This window comes from Alternaria rosae (genome assembly GCF_020736505.1).
Source record: "Alternaria rosae strain MPI-PUGE-AT-0040 chromosome Unknown BKA58scaffold_4, whole genome shotgun sequence".
In the NCBI taxonomy this organism is placed as follows: Eukaryota; Fungi; Ascomycota; class Dothideomycetes; order Pleosporales; family Pleosporaceae; genus Alternaria; species Alternaria rosae.
Genome location: NW_025763573.1, coordinates 1,179,403 through 1,198,005, shown reverse-complemented (window position 1 = coordinate 1,198,005; position 18,603 = coordinate 1,179,403). Strand labels below are relative to the sequence as shown.

General features: G+C 52.0%; 8 protein-coding genes across 8 annotated transcripts; 4 read left to right on the top strand and 4 right to left on the bottom strand.

Moving 5' to 3' along the window:
* Window positions 1–12: 12 nt before the first annotated feature.
* BKA58DRAFT_148338 (uncharacterized protein) lies at window positions 13–1,177 on the bottom strand. Its single transcript, XM_046164738.1, has one exon. The coding sequence runs from the start codon at window positions 1,086–1,088 to the stop codon at window positions 123–125; it is 966 nt and encodes a 321-aa protein (XP_046026162.1). The 5' UTR covers window positions 1,089–1,177; the 3' UTR covers window positions 13–122.
* BKA58DRAFT_148337 (heterokaryon incompatibility protein-domain-containing protein) lies at window positions 1,178–3,451 on the bottom strand. The gene has a single exon (XM_046164737.1). The coding sequence runs from the start codon at window positions 3,250–3,252 to the stop codon at window positions 1,267–1,269; it is 1,986 nt and encodes a 661-aa protein (XP_046026161.1). The 5' UTR covers window positions 3,253–3,451; the 3' UTR covers window positions 1,178–1,266.
* A 446-nt stretch (window positions 3,452–3,897) lies between these two features.
* Window positions 3,898–5,707, bottom strand: BKA58DRAFT_358810 (FAD binding domain-containing protein). The gene is made up of 2 exons (XM_046168723.1): window positions 5,462–5,707; window positions 3,898–5,399 (listed from the first exon to the last, which is right to left on the bottom strand). The coding sequence occupies exons 1-2, from the start codon at window positions 5,645–5,647 to the stop codon at window positions 3,975–3,977; spliced, it is 1,611 nt and encodes a 536-aa protein (XP_046026160.1). The 5' UTR covers window positions 5,648–5,707; the 3' UTR covers window positions 3,898–3,974.
* Window positions 5,708–6,751: 1,044 nt separating this feature from the next.
* Window positions 6,752–8,030, top strand: BKA58DRAFT_148325 (uncharacterized protein). Its single transcript, XM_046164736.1, has 2 exons — window positions 6,752–7,357; window positions 7,413–8,030. Exons 1-2 carry the CDS (start codon window positions 6,932–6,934, stop codon window positions 7,803–7,805), a joined length of 819 nt encoding a protein of 272 aa, XP_046026159.1. The 5' UTR covers window positions 6,752–6,931; the 3' UTR covers window positions 7,806–8,030.
* A 271-nt stretch (window positions 8,031–8,301) lies between these two features.
* BKA58DRAFT_438682 (Alpha/Beta hydrolase protein) lies at window positions 8,302–9,471 on the top strand (the record flags this gene model as incomplete). The annotated part of the gene is made up of 4 exons (XM_046173611.1): window positions 8,302–8,361; window positions 8,410–8,808; window positions 8,867–9,228; window positions 9,276–9,471. The coding sequence occupies 4 exons, from the start codon at window positions 8,302–8,304 to the stop codon at window positions 9,469–9,471; spliced, it is 1,017 nt and encodes a 338-aa protein (XP_046026158.1).
* A 216-nt stretch (window positions 9,472–9,687) lies between these two features.
* On the top strand, window positions 9,688–13,768 carry BKA58DRAFT_382239 (histone deacetylase 6). The gene is made up of 2 exons (XM_046170085.1): window positions 9,688–12,941; window positions 13,006–13,768. Exons 1-2 carry the CDS (start codon window positions 9,771–9,773, stop codon window positions 13,426–13,428), a joined length of 3,594 nt encoding a protein of 1,197 aa, XP_046026157.1. The 5' UTR covers window positions 9,688–9,770; the 3' UTR covers window positions 13,429–13,768.
* Window positions 13,769–14,164: 396 nt separating this feature from the next.
* Window positions 14,165–15,678, top strand: BKA58DRAFT_148268 (uncharacterized protein). Its single transcript, XM_046164734.1, has 2 exons — window positions 14,165–15,256; window positions 15,318–15,678. The coding sequence occupies exons 1-2, from the start codon at window positions 14,563–14,565 to the stop codon at window positions 15,512–15,514; spliced, it is 891 nt and encodes a 296-aa protein (XP_046026156.1). The 5' UTR covers window positions 14,165–14,562; the 3' UTR covers window positions 15,515–15,678.
* A 92-nt stretch (window positions 15,679–15,770) lies between these two features.
* Window positions 15,771–18,491, bottom strand: BKA58DRAFT_358799 (AP-2 complex subunit beta). Its single transcript, XM_046168721.1, has 4 exons — window positions 18,185–18,491; window positions 17,839–18,023; window positions 16,922–17,791; window positions 15,771–16,872 (listed from the first exon to the last, which is right to left on the bottom strand). The coding sequence occupies exons 1-4, from the start codon at window positions 18,221–18,223 to the stop codon at window positions 15,843–15,845; spliced, it is 2,124 nt and encodes a 707-aa protein (XP_046026155.1). The 5' UTR covers window positions 18,224–18,491; the 3' UTR covers window positions 15,771–15,842.
* Between the last annotated feature and the right edge of the window lie 112 nt (window positions 18,492–18,603).

Sequence of the window (18,603 nt, the reverse complement as noted above, 5' to 3'; positions counted from 1 at the left end):
TGTGTGCTACTCTGTCTTCAAATATCTAAAATGTATAGTCTGCTAACCAAAGACCATGCGTGAATCCATGAGATATTGTCCAAAGTTTATAGGTCTAGATACTTCCCTGCAGTACTGTGCCACTAGAGATTTTGTGCGTGCGATCTATCCGGAAACTCAATCTGCTTCAACAAATCTTGTGCCGCAGCTCGAACGCCGTCTTGGTTCACAAAGTGCATGTCCGGTAACACCTCCCACTTTGCACCCCATACTAGGAAGGAAGGAAGCGGATATTCGATCCTGGTCCAATCTACATCCCCCCCACCCGTCACCAAACATCCACGAACTCGTACTGGTGCAAGCTCGTCTTGGCCCGGCGACCACGTGTGGTGTATAAGGAATAGCGCATGGAGGTCGTATCTACCCGTTCCCGTCGGATTACCAGCGCGAACTAGATTTAGCGTACGCAAGAACCCTACTGCGTCGCGAAAGATACCAAGCCGCTCATTCGCCGGCGAGAACATAGAGGGCGTGATGGGGGGACCGCGTTGGCAGAAAATCGCGGTGATGTAGTCTCGCAGTGGTGACCCAATGTGTGTATTCTCATACACCCACCTGACTACTTCTAGTCGACAAATAAAGTACCTCGGTTGCATCAGCGCCATTCCCAACCTCAACACCGTGTTTTGAGTCCTCCAGATCCCGAGTTCGCCCGCCAAAACCCAGAGTTTCATCAAGTCTAACAATTTCGTGTCGGTCGTGTAGTCAGGGGGTTGGCGCTCGTATAGCCATTTGAAGAGGGTACAGAAATTATCGGGCTCGGCGTTGGAGAGGAAGATGTCGCTTAGTGTGATGCGCGGCAGGCCGTTGGGCATAGTGAATAGAGGCGAGACTTTTGAGAGAAGCGAGTGATGTACATCGAATCGTGTTGGATTGGTTGTTGGGCCGACAACGAAGGTTATGGGTACACCGACGCCTGGGTAGGCCGTATAGGGGAAGGTCAGGGCCATTGTTCGTTCGAACAAGAAAGATGAGTAGTACTTTTGAATAGGTCTTTTTCGCGTCTTGTAGTAGCCGGATGTATTTGAATACTCTGAGTGGTTGCTCATGGTTGTTCGCAGAGCTCTTTGAGAAAGAGGAGAAGTGGATTAATACAATTTGGGATAAGGCAACAAAGCTAAATAAAGAAAGATAGTGAAAGAATATCTCAGAACGTGGTGTAATCCACACACGAAGTTTCCACGCACGGCTACACACTATTCGAATTTTGTGTTGCCTCCAGACTTGTCATCCAACAACGAAGATCTCGTCTGGTCCAAGTCGAGCTGCTTCTTGCTCATGCGGCTTCATAAGGTGTGGAATGAATGCAACGCCGCAGAACTCAGCAGGACCTTCTCCATGGAGCGCGCCGGTTTCGTGCTCGGGTTCTGGCCATCGTAGTATATGAAGGGGGAGCTCGCTGTAGAAGACACAGACTTTGTCACCGGGCTTGCATCCTGGCGTGGCGATACCGAAGCGGCCTCCAGTGGTACTGAAGAAGGAATGGCCGGTTATAATATCCAATCTCTCTGCCCAGAGCATCGCCCGCATTTTCCGCTCAGCTGGGAGTTCACCATGAAATCTGATATCTCCATCTCTAAAGATATTCCACCCGTTCTCGTAAGCCTTCACTGCTTCCCTGGAGATCCTCGTGTCCATCAGTAGAGTCATTAGATACTCTGAAGGTATACTGTCGATATCTTCTTCTGCATCGTGAGCTGTTTGACGAGCCAGGAGGAGACTACGGGTATAAACATCCACGTTTGCCGCATGTACAGGATTGCTTATATCGCGCGTCATATGTGGGTTGTATATGTAGTCGTGACATCCTCGAAGCTCATGGTCCTCCACGACCTCTGATATTGTATCCAAAACATGACCGCAAGTGTAGAGGCAGTCATTTCCCTCCCTCGTGGAGATAGATCTGCGAGATTCATATTGTATTGATAGTGGTCCCGGGTCAATAAAGTGTTGCGTTTGATCCCCTTCTTCTATGGTTTCTTGCAGAAGTATTTCGTATTCCTGTCCGCTTACACGGATGGTCCAAGCACCTTCTATCAAGAGCAAGCATGCTGGAACACCCTCCAGCGCGGGGCACCAAGACGGAGATGATTGCAGCCTCTCTCCAATTGTAGGCGGAATTTTCAGTAGACACAGCGTTTGTTCTGCGACTATGATCGTCCTCGCGAACCGCATGTGCGTTTCCCAAAAGTTAGCCCGAGCTTTGTCGCTGTAATCAACTCCTGGGTTCAATTCTGATCTAAGATGATCGCTCAACAATCCGATGATTGCCCAGGCTCGATCCACTGGCTCCTTTACATGTCGGTTGCGTAGCTTATAGAGAAGGTAGGGTATATTGTGGATGAGTACCGCTCCGGTTGACACAACGTCCTCGCGGTATCTCCTTAAGGTCAAGAAATCTTCGAAAGATGATCCAAAACTGCCAACGATATTCAGAAACTGCAGAAGAGGGGCCATGTATGGTACCGTACTAAAATACCCTTGAATAGTGAAATCAAGAAATTCTTCAAACCTAAGCCACAAAGGTCCGAGCAGCATAATGGGTTCTTTTGCAAGAACCGCCTCCTGGAAAGTCCATAAACGTTTGAACCACTCGTGCGTGCAAAGTTGCAGCATACCATGCCAGAAATGCTCGTCGTTGACAAAGAGATCTGGTTTTTGAATCCAAGGTTCACTGTTCTGATCATGATTGACCATGGAATTCCACTCCCTCATGTTTTTCAATGCGTTGGAAAACCCGAGCATGAATTTCTCGCTTTGCGCTGTGGGAAGACCCATCCATATAACGACGAACGCAGCGAGGGCGTAGATCCGATGCATCAACGGTATCTGTACCGCCTTCTCTTCGGAGTCTTGCTGATTGATGCATATCGAGTCCAGCCAATACAAGCGGTTCGGGTCTAGGTACTGAAGCATCTCGAAAACAGTAGGAGTAACTGTAAGGTTCTTCCCATTGCATGGAACGTTGACAGAAGCTTTTGCTGTCCCCCAAACATATGAGACTGCGTCATATTCGAGATCGTCTTGAAACTTGTGTGGCGCAACGCTCAACCGCAAACCATCGCTGCCGCGATGGATGGAGAGAAGTCGAATTTCATCAGGCTGCAGAAGTCGCTCGCCATAGGGTGATGTGGTATTTGCGCTATCGCAGGCTTCATCGGGTTCTTTCAATGCGCACTCTTCGAATTTTGCTTCCAGACTGTCAAGTGCCATTGAGGAGTCGCTGTTCGCCGTTGCGCGATGTTTTGTAAGCTTCCGGGACGATGAGGGATGAACTGCGGGGGGCGCGACGCTCAAGTAGCCCCCACCACAGCTGACAGCGTGAAGTATGGGGGCCAAATGTGCCTGTCTTGCAACATGAAGTCATGATGCAGTGCGCAGCATTCCAGCATTAGCTCTAGATTGGCCATCATGCGCCGATTGTGTGAAGCATTATAGCGAGCATAAAGTCGTAGGGGTGCACTACCTAGGAAGCCCGGGCCGATAAACTAAACACCACTTGACTACACAAGGCCTACACTCGAGGGTCGGTTGATACTAACAAGGTCATTTTATCCAGTGTATACTCTAATTGTGCGGTAGCTAGGAGGCATTCGTTGTTTTCTACGTTAACGTAGGACAAAATAAAGTATAGTGTATGTCTAGGGTCTAGTATAATAATTAGAGTACGACTCGCTTTGAATCTTAGGGTCTACTGTATGCGTTGTTTTGTAAGACTGCATCCTTACGGTATTAATAATCGGACCTCTCGCCCTGTATTCCTTCTTTACGCTTGCCCAGGTGTGAACGGATTGAAAGAACGCCGCGTGGTCACGTCCTGCACTTTTCGCCCAACGCATTCGCCCAATGGAACTGCTGCTTAAGCCGATACAAATATATTGCAGCAATCTTGTCACATATCTTCATTCTATGATTCTTCCTTACGAACGTAGACATCATGGCCAGTTACTATTCGGCGGCCCCTGCAGCTTGAAGTAGCCCGGCTGCAGCTTCTGGAAAACCTCTGTCGGATCGTACTTGCGCGCGATAGCCCTCAGCTTGTCCGCACTTTCCCCATAGCTCTCAACGACATTCTGAAACTGACTGGCGTAGTTCATGTAGATGTAGTCATTGACCATATCCCTGCGCTTCGCCTCGGCCTCCATCTTCCTGACAATGTTTGCGTTCGCCTTCAACACGCGCTCATCGTCCTCCTTTTTGTCCCAGCGGCTACTCAAGTTCATGAGGAGAATTGGCCCGTCGGAAGGTGAAAGGCCCAGTGCGTTCCCGCCCTTCTTCTGCATCTGCTCGAGTTGTGCGACGGTGATGACCTGGAAGGTGTTTGCAGGTAGGATACCGGCAACATCTCTGATCTTCTCAAATTCTTCAAAGGTGGCCTCGAACATGAACTCGACCATCTCATAGTCCAGTTTGGATGAAGCAGTCCAATATGAGTCCCGATAGCCTTTGGGGTTGCTTTCATTCAGCATTTGCGTGAAGTTGGCCAGGGTATTCAACTGTAAAGTGTCCTGGAAGGCGGGAACTTTGCGGTACTCGTCGAAGACTGGCGCATCGATAACCGGGTCAGAGTACTCCAGCTCAGCAACCGCGATCCTTGTGTTCGTAGCGGCATCCAGGAAGATGGCCAAGAACTGAGCAGCTTTTGGATCGGCATTTTTGTTCGACCCCAAGTTCACGAAGGCATCGATGGCAGCAGGGAAACTAGTCTCGAAGAACCTTCTCTGTCCACCAAGCATTAACGGGCCGTGAGCGAAAGTTTCGAGATTGAAGGTTGTGACAATCCCGACATTATTGCCGCCACCTCTCAATGCCCAGTACAGGTCTGGGTACGACTTTGGACTAGCTTGTACGATGCGACCCGAAGCGGTAACGACCTCGAAAGACGCAACGTTGTCGCATGCCCAACCGTATTCGTTAGAGAAGAACGAGATGCCGCCTCCTGTCGTGAGACCTCCGATACCAATAGCAGAGACGCGGCCACCTATCACCGCAAGATTGTCCTCGGCAAGAGTTGAGTAGATGTCGTACCAAAGGTTACCAGGTTCAATCGCAGCAACCTTCTTGTCTTCCGACAGGGTGATCTTCTTCATGCGTTCAAAGATAACAGTGATGCCACCATCATTGCTCGATGCACCGGTAAATGCTGCATGTCCTCCACTTCTTACTGCGAAAGGGCATTGAGTAAGGCGCGATAGCAGAACGAGTGTGGAAACGTCAAGTGCTTCTTCAGGTTTGAAGACGCAATACGGTTGTGCTTCGCGCTGTTGCTGTGACCAGAAGTAGTTTACAGCTGCGCCATAACCTGTTTCTTCTTGAGTCTCAACCTTCGCATCACCAAAGATGCGTTTAAGAGAGCTACACTAAAGTAGTAGTCAGTATCATACTTGGCAAAGGATAACGCACAAAGGCAGGTGAGACTTACAGCGACCAAGCAAGAGCCCGAGCTGGTTCGCTTGGATAGATCGGCTAGACTCGGAATAACAGAGACGTTTACACCATTGTCCAATAACGCAGCAGTAACATTGAAGTCGGGTGACTCGAATGTCTGTTGTGCAAGTAATAAGCTCGGGAAGAAGCCCAGGAGAACGAATTCACAAAATCGCATCATGGCTGGATGTCAAATGCCGACGAAAGAGGTGCGACAAACAACATTCCCATAGGACAACTCTGGGGCACTTTCTTTTATAACACCCTGCACTTCTTTGCCACGATTTTAAGGGTGTATGAGCCCGCCAATGTGGTCCTGCCGGGCGTAATCCCGAACAGTGGCGAGCTGTGAGACAGGGTGAGGACCTTCCTAGCAACACCATGGCTTGTCTAGATAGAAAGTTCATAGCTGATCGAGATTTAGTTAAGATGCCAGTCGAGTAATCTACGATGAGACCTAGGTTGTGGCGGCCACTACATGATTATTTTCCAAGGCCAGCATGATGGGGATCTGGGGCTGTCCTCAATCGGGGCTAAGCCGCTTCCAAAGTACGCGGGCGCACGCCACGATTGTGAACTACTACTCAGATCGCCTACAACGTCTCGTAGAACCTTAAGACACCTCAGCTTGCTGCACCTACACACTATATTCGCGCCCGTAGATATATTTCTCAGCTGTAGTCAGATCTCATGGCGTCTTAACGCAGCGGAAAAGGTTAGCCGTGGTTAGATGCGCAAAAAGATCCGATCGGTGAACTTCATGCAATAAGTCGCAGGCATATAATTCGACAGCCGTGATAGCATCGCTGCTTTTGAGAGACTTGTGAGTTTTACCTTCCAATTCGAGAATGAGGATCAAGAGGTGGTCGTTGCTCGTCCGCTGATGAGGGGAGCGGCTCGGGGGGCCGAACCAGGAAGGCGGAGTGAGGCGTGTGGGTCGACACTAAGCTTGGACTAGCAACGGCCGCCCCACTGCTCGTCTTCGCTTTCTTATCGCCTTTCGAAGTTTCCGGTTTTGCTACGCATGCTTTTTGCAAAGTTTCTGCCATCAAAGCCAACTAAGTGATGGCAGCAGCGGTAATGACCGGCGCCGTGGACCCCCATGGCCTCGCTCCTTCCCTCTGAGGCCAAAGCCCAATGGCTCTCGGGTGCTGTTCAGCCACGATTGTTTCCAAGGTCCGCAAGATCTTCCCCCTGAGATTCTTTACAGCGATAACCTATCCAAATCTGAACAACTCGCGCGCGAATTTCTCGATGAGGCTGTTGTGGGCTTTGACATGGAATGGGTTTGGCCAGAAACCGATGTCCTCAAGGGAAGAGTAGCACTCATCCATCTCAGAGGCCTGGTCGAGAAGTACGTCTCGGGATATACGTTGAAGAAAACTGAGCACATGCACTAGGGTTGGCTGCGTCACTCAGCTCAGAGCTTAGGGCATACGCCGTTGCAGACGCATATGCAGGAGTTATGATGCAGCCTTGTCCGCCCCTACCAGCACGGGTAGAGGAAACTAGGGTTTACAGCGAATACGCTTCAGGTGTTATTCCTGAGCCCAAGCCAATTAATTTACAATTCATTCACCCAAATGGCCCGAGTCGACAAGCAAGCTGGTTCTTTTCGATAGAGGAAGACGATGAGATACCAACAAGCCTAGATACTGATTCCAGAGCGTTGTACGATCGGCTGGTAGAGTTTCGTCAAAAGGTAGCGAACGAGGAGGAGATGTACCCTGGACAACTCACTACTGACTGTACACTTCGACATATTGCCTCAACCCGGCTTGCGACAACGGACGAGTGCATAAAGCTGCGCATGATCTTCCCACAGCTTCGTAAATTGGTAGGCAAAAAGTATGCCAAAGTGGTGAATTCGTTCCAAGAGGAGATGCAGCAGGTACGTTCAATTGCGCCATGACAACAGGCTGAGACACTTACTTACGTACGAGCAGAGAGACAGTGAGAGGGAGATTCAACATGCATCGGCAAAGAATAAATATCAAGATAAATCTCTACAAATCGGTGGAGATGTCAATGGCACTGTTCCAGATCTTCCCCAAACGCTAGCGGAAGAGGCCGGTCAGGCACATGCTGGACTTTCTTTTTCCATGGCAGAGACTGGAATCGCTATAGACGAGCATACCGGCGGCGATACTGAGCCTGAGAGCGACGCCAATGAAACGAATGATATTTCTGCGCATGAAGCCAGCATCCCAACACATGATCCCTCAGCTGATGTGGAACAGAACCAAGACTCCGACAAGCATAAAGATGATATACCGTTGAAGCGAAAGCGCTCACTGAGCCTACAAATCGGCCGGCAACCTCCCATGAAGAGCTCCTAGATGCTTTGCCGTCGACAAGTATAAACCTGACGACGCAACAGTATGAATCATCACCCGGGGAAGCTACAATCTGTATGGCATTCTATGAAGGAAAAGATGCTATAATAGCACAAGCATACGTTGTATCAGAAAACAGTTACTTGTTACGATGTAATAGTATGTATGCAGTAAACTGCGACACGAATTCTGGCCACTCTACCCAAGCAGCGTAGACTAGATCAATAGGAAGTCATTCTTGGCGTCTGCATGTGTACAATCAGTGACTAACGACTAGTATTCGCTACTCGTGCTGATTGGACTGGGTAGGTCCAGCTGTCGAAAGCGTGTACGAAGTTGCCTGCTTGGCTGTTATATCAGGCGTGCCTACCTAATGCAAGGCGTAAGTTGGGTACCGTATAAGGCCCGCGACCGCCAACAGTCCTCTTCACAACCTCTTCACAAACTTCCGAGCTTTCTTCTTTCATCTTCGCAGATTGTTTCCGAAGAGCAAGTAATAATGCCGATCGACTCATCAACATGGAAGGAGTACAGCAAGATGGATGCCGAGATGGAAGCTGTACAAACCACCGGCGTGTCCCTTTACGCACTTCGCTAACAGAGTAAGCTGCTACCGCATTTACCGCCGAGCAAGTCTTTCGCAGACTACTCCACAGCTGTCGAGTTACGTCAGTCTTTCAATGAGCAAATCGCTCAGATGGTCGCAGCCGGAATTGTGAACTTCCCGGATTGGACCGGGTATCACAAATCCGAAATTCAGATCCCGACACGCGATGGCACATCTGTGCGTTCGCTCGTATACCGTTCAGAGGGCAAAGAGCCAGGGCCATTGTATATATACTTCCACGGCGGAGGATGGAGTTTTGGAATGCCAGAATATGGCGAGGGTATGGCGGAAGTATTGGTAAAAGAGTTGGGCTTCACGGTGGTAAGCGTTGGGTACAGGTATGGACCTGAGCACGTCTTACCCACTGCCGCGCATGACGCTATTGATGCAGTCAAATGGGTAAGTATATGAAACATCATTGCTTCCAACCCCGAGAGGCTAATTTGTGTATCGTCAGTGTGCAGAGAACGCAGCATCGTTGGGCGGTAACCCATCCAAAGGCTTCATCGTAGGAGGGACGTCGGCTGGAAGCAATCTCGCAGCTGTAGCAGCTCACCAGGTTGTTGATGACAATTTGACCCCGAAGGTGACTGGAGTTGTCCTGCTGTCTGCCCAGCTGTGTCATCCCGAAGCAATGCCCGAAAAGTACAAACCACACGTATCCAGCTGGGAGGATCATAAAGACGGCCTGGTACTGAGCCGACAATCCGTTGAATGGTTCCTCGACAACTACAAACCGGACCCATGGTCACCGTTGATGAGTCCGTTGATCTGGAAGACCCATAGCGGCCAACCCGCTACGTATCTGCAGGTTATGGGGTAAGTGCGACATGTCGTAGTTGCCGAACAGTGTTGACAATACGTAGAACTGATCCACTTCGTGATGAGGCGCTCGTCTACGAAAGTCTCCTCCAAGACGCCGGTACACCGACCAGGAAGGAGGTTTACACTGGTTTACCACATGGCGCACCCGACTTCTTTCCCATGCACAGCGTTGCAAAGAAGGCATTGGTGGATCTGAACGGAGGTGTGAGCTGGATCTTGCAGCAGAGCTCGGGTTGATACATAAACAACAATGCAGGATAGGACATGACAGATGCTGTCGGATAGTTCATTGACGAAATCTCCTTGTAAGGACTAGTTCCAATGTCAAGATGGCACATGTGCAGAGCCAGCCCTAATGACCGTTGCTGCCCTAGGGGCTCGCTTAGGCGCGGGACCCTGCTTGGACCCAAGTGGCCTGCACGCGTTATGGCTCCGTCATAGCGCGCCTTTCTTCTTTCACCCCAAGACACACGATACGGGACTCCGTACGCACACACGACGGGCGACGTCCTGCATCGCAGGCAGAGAGCGCCAAGATGTCAAACCAACCGCGGTCGAGTCCCGCCGCGAGGCCTGGCACTCCACGCGGGGCGCGACAAACAAATAGCGACGCGAACCTCCTTTCACACCCGCTCAAACGCCTCTCCCTGCACACGGCCTCCAACACCCCGCTACCACAGTCCCCCGCCCTCAACTCGCCAAGAAGTTCCGCTGAACTACGCCGGACGCCCTCGACGCCCAACTTCAAAGCCAATGCTATCCAGCGCAGCCCCAGCGTAGCCAGTTTCCGCTCCTCCACGCCCGCCCTGGGCAGGAAAACCTCGACCTCCTCCCTCCGCGGCGACCCTCCTCGACCGGGAACGCCTCGAAGTTCCGCTTCCCGCCGGTCGTCGTTCAATCCCAATATGCAGGCGCCCATGCCGAAGAGCCCGCTGGGCCCCACACATGTAGAAGAGAAGCCACCACTGCGCGCCTGTGATGTCGCCGAGGAGTACTTCAAGAAGGAGCTGGCTCGACATGAGGGCATGGCAGGCGCAGTCAACGCGGGTACCGTCGTCATTGTGCACGACCAATGCTACGGCCATCGCTTCTCACGGCCCAAGACATCCAAGAGCCACCTCAGCTTGATCATGGAGCGACCTGAGAGAATACTGGCGAGCGTCTTGGGCATATCGGCAGCCTACGTGCGGCTGGGTGAGCGCCACGCTGAGGGAGATAACCCGCCACATCCACACCATAACCCACCCGAACGCATACCTTTCAAGATTCGCAAGACTTCGCGGGCCGTCGACATCACTTCGCAGGTCGTCACAAATGTGCACGGAACAAAGTGGATGGGCGAACTCAAGACACTCTGCGACAACGCGGAGCGAAAGCTCGCATCAACTGGGAAGGAGCTGGCCAGGGACGCTCCTGCAGTCCCTGGACAAGCACCCAAGCAACAACTACATGCCGGTGACCTTTACCTCTGTCCCGAATCGCTCAACGCCTTTCAGGGTGCTCTGGGAGGTGTCTTGGACGCTGTGGACGCTGTCTTCCAGGGAACAAGTCTAGGCGGTGGTCCTTCTAGAGCTTTCGTCTGCATCCGTCCGCCTGGCCACCACTGCTCTGACGACTTTCCCTCTGGTTTTTGCTGGCTAAATAACGTTCACGTTGGCATTGAACACGCTATGATGACATACGGACTCACTCACGCGGCCATCATTGACTTTGATCTGCATCACGGAGACGGCTCGCAGGCCATAACATGGGCGCGTAACAAGAAGGTCCAGAACATGCCCAAAAACACTCCCAACTGGAAAAAGACCTCGATTGGCTACTTCAGCTTACACGACATCAACTCATACCCATGTGAGGACGGCGATGACGACAAAGTCCAGGCAGCTAGTCTGTGTATCGATAACGCCCATGGTCAGTCTATTTGGAACGTCCATCTACAATCATGGAAGACACCCGAGCAGTTCTGGGAAATTTACGAGGAGAAGTACTTGGTACTACTTGAGAAGACCCGTCAATATCTCAAACACCACACCAATCGCTTACGGACCACACCGAACCAACCTGCCCCCAAGGCTGCCATCTTCCTGTCCGCTGGTTTCGATGCGAGTGAATGGGAGACTGCTGGGATGCAACGCCATAGCGTCAACGTGCCTACTGAATTCTACGCTCGTTTCACTCGGGACGTAGTCCGGTTGGCTGAAGAAGAGGGCACATCTGTAGAAGGGCGCGTCATCTCAGTCTTGGAGGGCGGGTACAGTGATCGAGCACTCACTAGTGGTGTATTCAGCCATTTGAGTGGGCTCGTGGACGGCCAAGTCCTGAAGGCCTCAGAACCATCCACAGGCCTCTCTCACTCTATGCGCAACAGACTGAGTGGAATCAGCATACAGGATGAAGACGTTCCCATGCAGTCTGTCGAAGCAGAGCTCACGCCCGTCAGCTACGATCCTCTATGGTGGCATACAGATCGTCTGTCCGAACTGGACGGCCTCGTTCCGCCTCCGCCTGTACATGTCTCGAAGACAACACGCACTGACCGTCTGGCCCATTTTTCTTCACCCACCCAGTCCTACGTAGCGAAAGTTGTGGATCCAACCAAAATCAATCGTAGCCTTTCCGCTAAGTACGCCTCGAATCCACTGAGAGCGCCTACCCCGCCGCCGCCGGAGGTCGACTGGGCTACTGCCGCACATGCTCTGCGTAGCTTACTGGTACCATCGGATCGCCAAACTCATAGCCACCGACCAGAGGATTTGGCTGAGGTCAAAGCCAAAAAGGAGAAGCCTGCTGCATCTGCTGCGGTTCCAACCCGCACAGATACGTCAGGACGACAGCTGCGTGGTCGTAAAGCCGCTCCCTCCTACGCTGAGCCTGGTTCGGACGATGAAAAGACATCTCGCGTAGAATCACGGGCGAATAGGCGGCAGACCATAGCGGACTTTGCCCCAGCCAGCTCAGAAGTTCCAGCTCCAGCACGCTCCGCTTCTCGTCGCATGAGCATTGCTTCGAGCGTCTCTTCCATAGGCGACAACAGGGGTATTAGTCGTGCGCCAAGTGTAGCAGCAAGCCGGAGAAGTGTTGCGCCTTCTGCAGCTCCAGCGAACGGAGTTGCCATGAAGAAGGCTCGAGGCTCGACAACGACGGCAGCAGCAGCAGCTCGTGCGCCCCCACGCCCAGCTGTCACGAAAATGCCTTCAACCCAATCTGTCAAGCCCAATGCACCTAAAGACAAGGAGAATGATGGCATGGATGCACTTACTTCAGGCCTAAAGCGGGTTACGTTGAAGATGCCCTCAAAAGAGGAATATGATGCACGGGAGAGGGAGAAGGCTGAGAAATTGAAGGCTTCCGAAGCACCGAAAAGGACCACTGCCCGAAAGCCACCGGCTGCTCGCGCTCCTCCGACAAAGCCATCTACCAAAGCCGCGACAACCGCCAAAAGGGGTCCTGGTCGCCCAGCAAAGACTTCCAAACCTGCATCCCCAGTCCCTGAGGCGCCGCAGATGCAGGTCGCTGCTGCTGCACCGCTCGAGCAGCCTCAGCCAGTACAGATGGATTCTTCTACTGTCTTGCTACAGCAGGAATTGCAAGCTCCCATGGAACAACCTCCCATCGATCGTCGAATATCTGGCGGAATCGTGCAACCGCCCACTGGGTTGCATGATATGGCTATAACACCCGAGCAAATTCGTGAACAGCTACCTATGGTAAGTTTTGACCGTACGAGATGCATGTGAGACATGAACTGACATCGTACCTCCACTTCTATAGCCATCTTTCGTCACTGTAACGGAGCCGCTCAAGGATGTTTCACCACCTTCCCGCGCCGACACGCCTCCTCCTCCACCACCATCGAATCTTTCAGAATTTGTCAACTACACTGCGCAGAATTTTGGCGGAAACTCAGAGTTCGTAACTCCGCACGACACATCAGATCCTCAGGCCTCGGCAACTTTGCAGTGGGTTGCCAATACACATGCTGAGGATACGACCATGCCTGGAGTTCCACTCATGTCACCGCCAAGCAAGAGGGCCGATTTGCCTGTCTTCACATCAAACGGCGCGATACCGTTTGCATCAAACTCGAACGGAGACATGAACGCGCCTGCTAGACCGGAGGATGCCGATGCCGAATTGAAGAAAGAGGGAAATGGGAGGGATGTCTGGGACATACCCGACACGCCAGCTCGTTAGAGTATTTCAGCACTACAGCCCCTCTACTCGGTTGCGTTTTGCTTTCATTCTTTGATCACGCGTACCGCGACGCGATACCGCGGTCGCGTTAATCAGTGGTTATTGCCGGCTTACGCAAGGCAGACTATACCTGACGTTTTCCGGATTGGTGTTTATTGGTGGACTCGATTTCAATTTAGCGAATCGGCGCATTAGCCGTGACTATTTGGAGTTGTCTTTGTAGAATTTCTGTGGGGCGGATCGTCGATTGTGGCTCTACTTTAGAATATGCGCATGTAGAAGATAGATACCCCCGAAGGCGAGTATGCGAAGGATGTAATACGAAATTTTCCATACTACAGTTGACTCTGGACCATACTCTATGGTTACCTGCACCGTCTAAACAACTCTCAATGTATCAGAGCTGACCCGACCCCGCGGGATCGAAGTTCCAACACCACCCAGAGTACCAATACACCCCTCCCACAATCGCCACAACCACCAGGGTAAGAAACCCTGCCTAAGCGCCCGTCCGAATCCCGTACTCAGCGCCGGTGTAACTGCAGTCCCCGCAGGCCGCCGCCCAAGTACATGGTGTAGCATGTCAACATCGGTGTGGGCAGGAGCGGGAACCAATGATTAGCGTGCATTCCGTATCATGGGACAAGGTTTCGGTGCGGGGCAGGCCAACGCGCGACATGCGCATCATGCACGTCCAAGGGTCTTAGCGTACACGGGGCGTGACGTACTTCTGGGTCGCGGCCTTGATTGCGTCGTTTAGTTGGTTGCCTGGGAAGATCGTGTAGGAGGGTGAAACGTACATGAGGATGGGAGAGGAGGTGGTGCGAGTAGAAGTAGTGTACTTAGGTGGCTGATCCGACGGAAAGGTTGGTACGCTTCTCCTTCGCTCCTGCCTGTGCACCTTTTGACAGGACGCTTGGACGTGGTTTGTTTGCTGGGTCCGGTACTTGATTAGGGCATAAGCGTGGGCTAAGGTGCAAGTACCCGATTGACCTTGATCGAACCTTCCACTCTACTCTTCCTTTGTTCAACTTGTTCCCTTCTTCTCCTACCCTTTTGCCTCCCTCCCTTCGACAACACCATCGACATCCACACCAAAAGTTTCCATCTACACCCCAAACAAACCTCACAACCATGGCCGACGCCGCCCCCGCCAACGACTCCAACGGCGGCAGCAGCACGCTCAATCCCTTCGCAAAACGCACCTCGCACTCGGACCAGTCCATCCTCCTCTACAAGATCACGACCACAATCTCATGGCTCCTGCTCGTCATCTCCGCCATCTACACCACCTTCGCCGCGCCCTCAGGCCCACACTCGCACAAGTTCTGGCACAACAACCCGCAAACTCCGTTCGCGCAGTCCAGCATCTTCACCTCCATCTACGCGCTCATCATCTTCATCCTGCAGGCCGGCTACGCATATGCCCTGTACATGAGCGACGAGACGTACGTCACTGCGGCTGCAAACCTGGGTTCGCACTTCATTGCCAACAACCTTCTTCTCTTTGGCTTTGTTCATTTGTTCACTCGCTCGCACTTTTGGCTTGCACTTTTCTTGTTGGTGCTCAACTTTGGCAATCTTAGCTTGGCTTATTTCCGCCACTCTGCTGCCCCGAGGACGATCCATGTGGGTACTGTGAGTGGACCGCTTGCGTGGAACTTTGTTGCGTTGTACTGGGTTGGCGCTATTGCGGTCCATTCGAACCACTTTGCGGCGAGGATTGTGGCGAATGTGTTTATTTGGGGATGGCTTGGGTATGGCATGTTCTTCTTGGTCGCGTACAAGGATTACACCATGGGTTTTGCCCTGAGTGTACTGTCTTTCTGTAAGTTTTGTCCTTTTCCTCTCCTATTACAAAAGAATGGTCTTGCTAACATAATTTCTAGCGACCGGTGTCGGACAGTTCCTTACTCGCCCACATCTCTTCCAGCTCCAATGGGTCTTCGCTTTCACGATCGGCGGTCTGCTCTTCGTTCTCTCCCTTGCTGTGGGTATGCCTGGCTTGCTCGGACGCGATCCCTTCCCCCGTGGTCAGATCGTCAGCGAGGACAGGGAGAGGGCACCACTTTTGGCTGATGACTAGGCGGTGGTCGAAATGGCATCACGGGTCTACTCGTGTGCTGTACCACCTGCAGATGAGGGAATGATGATCTGGGTGGGCGACTATTAGGATATGATTTTCAGGTTCAAGTTTGAGGATGTGTATACTTCACACATACACCATATTGATTTACCCATCGAGACGTACAGGCGATGAAGGCCTAGCATACCTATGGCTCACACAGTTGAAAGCGTCTGCTACCATTGACGTAGCATGGAAATCTCACTTCTGTCAAGCTTTTTTGTGTGATGTACATCTCCCCGTGATCATTACACTATCTACAAACATCTACTAATACTGACTGTCCCTTTTAAAGTAAAAGATCCTGATTCCCGTCGTTTGCCCCGGGGCTCAAAACCATGTGCTGTGGCTCATTCTGATTGACCACCCATCCGCCTCCAGCACCGCCGCCAACTTGATCCGCAATAGGACTGCCACCGAAAGTGCTTTGCCTCCCTACACTAGCAAAGTACATGTCTGCATCGCTAACAGCGTTCGCCATGCCATTGCCGTTCGTCGGCGAAAGTGATCCGTTACCGTTAGTAGCGGTGTCGAGTCGCGAACGTTCGGCGGTTGAGCGGTCTCGAGCCTGCTGTGCTGCTTTGACAGTAGGTAGTTCGTGCTTTTGGAGCGCGGGCGAGTCTTGCAGTTTACGTGGACGAGCGCTGCGGAAGACTTGGTTGACTGGCTTGAGGTACACAGTAGCTAATGTGCCGACGTTGAGACACATCTCCTCCAGGGTACCAGGGTCGAGTTTCTCGGACTCCTCGGCAGTAATGGGGGGCTTCTCGCCCATGACGACCTTCTTCGCTTCTTCGGGTGCCGAGGAGAGGAGACGCCAGTACATGTAGCCTCGGTCACGAAGATCAGGGTTGTCTGTTTCCTCAGTTGCCCACTTGAGTACCTTGGGTACTAGGTTGGAGCCGCGAGTAGGTCTCTGAATGAACAGCTTGACGGTGGCAGTGAGCAATGCCAATTGCACCTCATGGGTCTCTTCTTGGAAGGTATCCAGGAAGTCTTCTAACAAGACATCCGAGTCTTCTATTCGGTCTGCGTATTGCCCAATAACCCAGATCATAGCGGCTTTCGCTTCTGGTTCATCCAGTGAGTCTAGGTTCTCACACAATGTTGAAATAATCGACTCGTATTGGTTGGGGTATTTCCGGAAGATATTGCGGATGACAACGGTCGCCTCTTGTACGATGTATGAGACTTTCGTGCTGACGAGCGAGAGAAGGGTGCTGATGCACAACTGTGCAGCCGGCGCGATTTTGATGGCAAGTTTGCCAATGGCGCGTACGGACTTGCGCACAAAGTCGACGTCGATCTCAGTAGCGTATCTGTCGTAGAGTCAGTTACCCATATTCAAAGTGACTTTCAGGAACTTACTCAGAAAGCTCTGTCAGCACTTCCTTGATATTCCTCTCCGTCGCCAGCATAAAGATGAGCTCAAGCTTCGTCACTTTGACGTATATAGGGTCGTTGTATTTGCAGAAGAAGACGCGGATATCGTTCCGCAATACCTCTGGCCTGCGCTGCAGGATCAGGAGCGCATTGCGTAGTGCTAGGTACTGGATCTCAGGTCCTTTGGAGAGGAGTGTAACGAGCGGTGGTGACAGCTTGTTACATAACGACGTGACGACTTTCTGGTCGCTAATGTAGTTCATTAGATAGAGAATAACGCGAATGCAGGTAAGAACGACGGCAGAATTCGAGTGGGAAAGGCGTGGCGATATGCGCTCAGCGAGAAGCGCGGCTTCGCTGGTATCCTGAGGGACATAGTTCATCATAGCCTCCAGGATATATGTCTGTCCCCACTCTGAGCAGTCTGGCAGAATCTGGACAATCTTGGATGCGCTGGCATAGTCGATTGTGAGCTTGATGTTCTCACTTCGCTCCCAGATGTCCATGAGCCCTGCCAATGCGCTTGACACTACTGTGGGGTTCTCATCTCGTAACATGCCATTCAGCCTGTCGATCAGATCTGATTGTTCCACCAAGTGTCGGTCATGATCGTATAGCTTCGCCACGCAGAAAGCTGCCGTCTTTCGAACGTATGGATCTGAGTCTTTGAGGAGGTTCTTAAGGTGTGGCACGGTCGCTTCGACGAACTCTCGGACGTGGACGTAGGACATGGTCCGTAGGGCGAGCGCTCGTACTAAGGGGTTGTTGTCGTGCATGTCTTCCTGTATGATGGGCAGCGCTTTGAGCGCAATGTCAGGTTTTATCCTGGCATAGTTGACGAGATACAGGAAACACCTGCCCGCGTCAGCATAGCCCTTCCTCATGTAATCTTCACTACGCACATCTTCTTGATCTCCAAACTCGGTATGTGCATGCAGCCCACAATGTCCATGAATAGCGCGACCATGTCGTTGTTGCTCATGGTCATGTTGGCGACAATCTTCTTGAGGGCCGTCTTCTTCTGAGAGAAGTTCTTGTCCTTCTTGTTGCCATTGTTGAGTTCGACACGGAGTTCCGCAACTTTGCCCTGGGGAGTGCGGAGGTTTTGTAAGCGTGTGTTGTCAAAGGTGTAGGGTAGAAACATCATCATGGCAGTGGATGCTCATAGCAGACAGACAGGCTGAATAGGAGAACATCTAGTTGCACAAGTCGGAGACGTGGGTGGCACGAATAACGAGACGGACGTACCCTCGCAAAGAGCTTCGCATCTTGGCCGCCCTGGCTCATGTTGGGCTAATGATGTCGCGTATGCCAGCTGGGCTGTCCTCCCAATGCATGTGCCTGCCGTAGCACAATCAAGATAACCTCCCTCGCGACTTAGCGCCCCTCCCTTGCCGTCTCGAGGAAGCGTGCGGGGTTCGGTGGCTGATTCGCTGGTCTATCGGCTTCGTATCGTTTCGCGCATATCGGAGGAACGTGGAACAGGGCTGGGGAGGCGTGAACAGAGAAATGATTTGTGATGTTAAGGAACCGTAACTTTTAGGAAGCCTGCCAGCGGTCAACACGGAGGAGGGGACGTGCATCCGCCAAGGCCGCCATATGTGGAGCTCTCCAGAGGCCCGCTCCGCAACACCACGAGCGAACTTGCAACATCGTGAGACCCTGGA

Excerpts from the sequence above, each read along its gene's own strand:
- BKA58DRAFT_148338 (XM_046164738.1), bottom strand. The coding sequence starts at position 1,088 with ATGAGCAACCACTCAGAGTATTCAAATACATCCGGCTACTACAAGACG.
- BKA58DRAFT_148337 (XM_046164737.1), bottom strand. The coding sequence starts at position 3,252 with ATGGCACTTGACAGTCTGGAAGCAAAATTCGAAGAGTGCGCATTGAAA.
- BKA58DRAFT_358810 (XM_046168723.1), bottom strand. The coding sequence starts at position 5,647 with ATGATGCGATTTTGTGAATTCGTTCTCCTGGGCTTCTTCCCGAGCTTA. Across the intron at positions 5,400-5,461 it reads CGGGCTCTTGCTTGGTCGCT|TGTAGCTCTCTTAAACGCAT; the intron begins GTAAGTCTCACC and ends CTACTACTTTAG.
- BKA58DRAFT_148325 (XM_046164736.1), top strand. The coding sequence starts at position 6,932 with ATGATGCAGCCTTGTCCGCCCCTACCAGCACGGGTAGAGGAAACTAGG. Across the intron at positions 7,358-7,412 it reads TCCAAGAGGAGATGCAGCAG|AGAGACAGTGAGAGGGAGAT; the intron begins GTACGTTCAATT and ends ACGTACGAGCAG.
- BKA58DRAFT_382239 (XM_046170085.1), top strand. The coding sequence starts at position 9,771 with ATGTCAAACCAACCGCGGTCGAGTCCCGCCGCGAGGCCTGGCACTCCA. Across the intron at positions 12,942-13,005 it reads TTCGTGAACAGCTACCTATG|CCATCTTTCGTCACTGTAAC; the intron begins GTAAGTTTTGAC and ends CCACTTCTATAG.
- BKA58DRAFT_148268 (XM_046164734.1), top strand. The coding sequence starts at position 14,563 with ATGGCCGACGCCGCCCCCGCCAACGACTCCAACGGCGGCAGCAGCACG. Across the intron at positions 15,257-15,317 it reads CCTGAGTGTACTGTCTTTCT|CGACCGGTGTCGGACAGTTC; the intron begins GTAAGTTTTGTC and ends CATAATTTCTAG.
- BKA58DRAFT_358799 (XM_046168721.1), bottom strand. The coding sequence starts at position 18,223 with ATGAGCCAGGGCGGCCAAGATGCGAAGCTCTTTGCGAGG. Across the intron at positions 18,024-18,184 it reads ATGCGAAGCTCTTTGCGAGG|GGCAAAGTTGCGGAACTCCG; the intron begins GTACGTCCGTCT and ends CGCACTCCCCAG. Across the intron at positions 17,792-17,838 it reads AGTTTGGAGATCAAGAAGAT|GTGTTTCCTGTATCTCGTCA; the intron begins GTGCGTAGTGAA and ends TGACGCGGGCAG.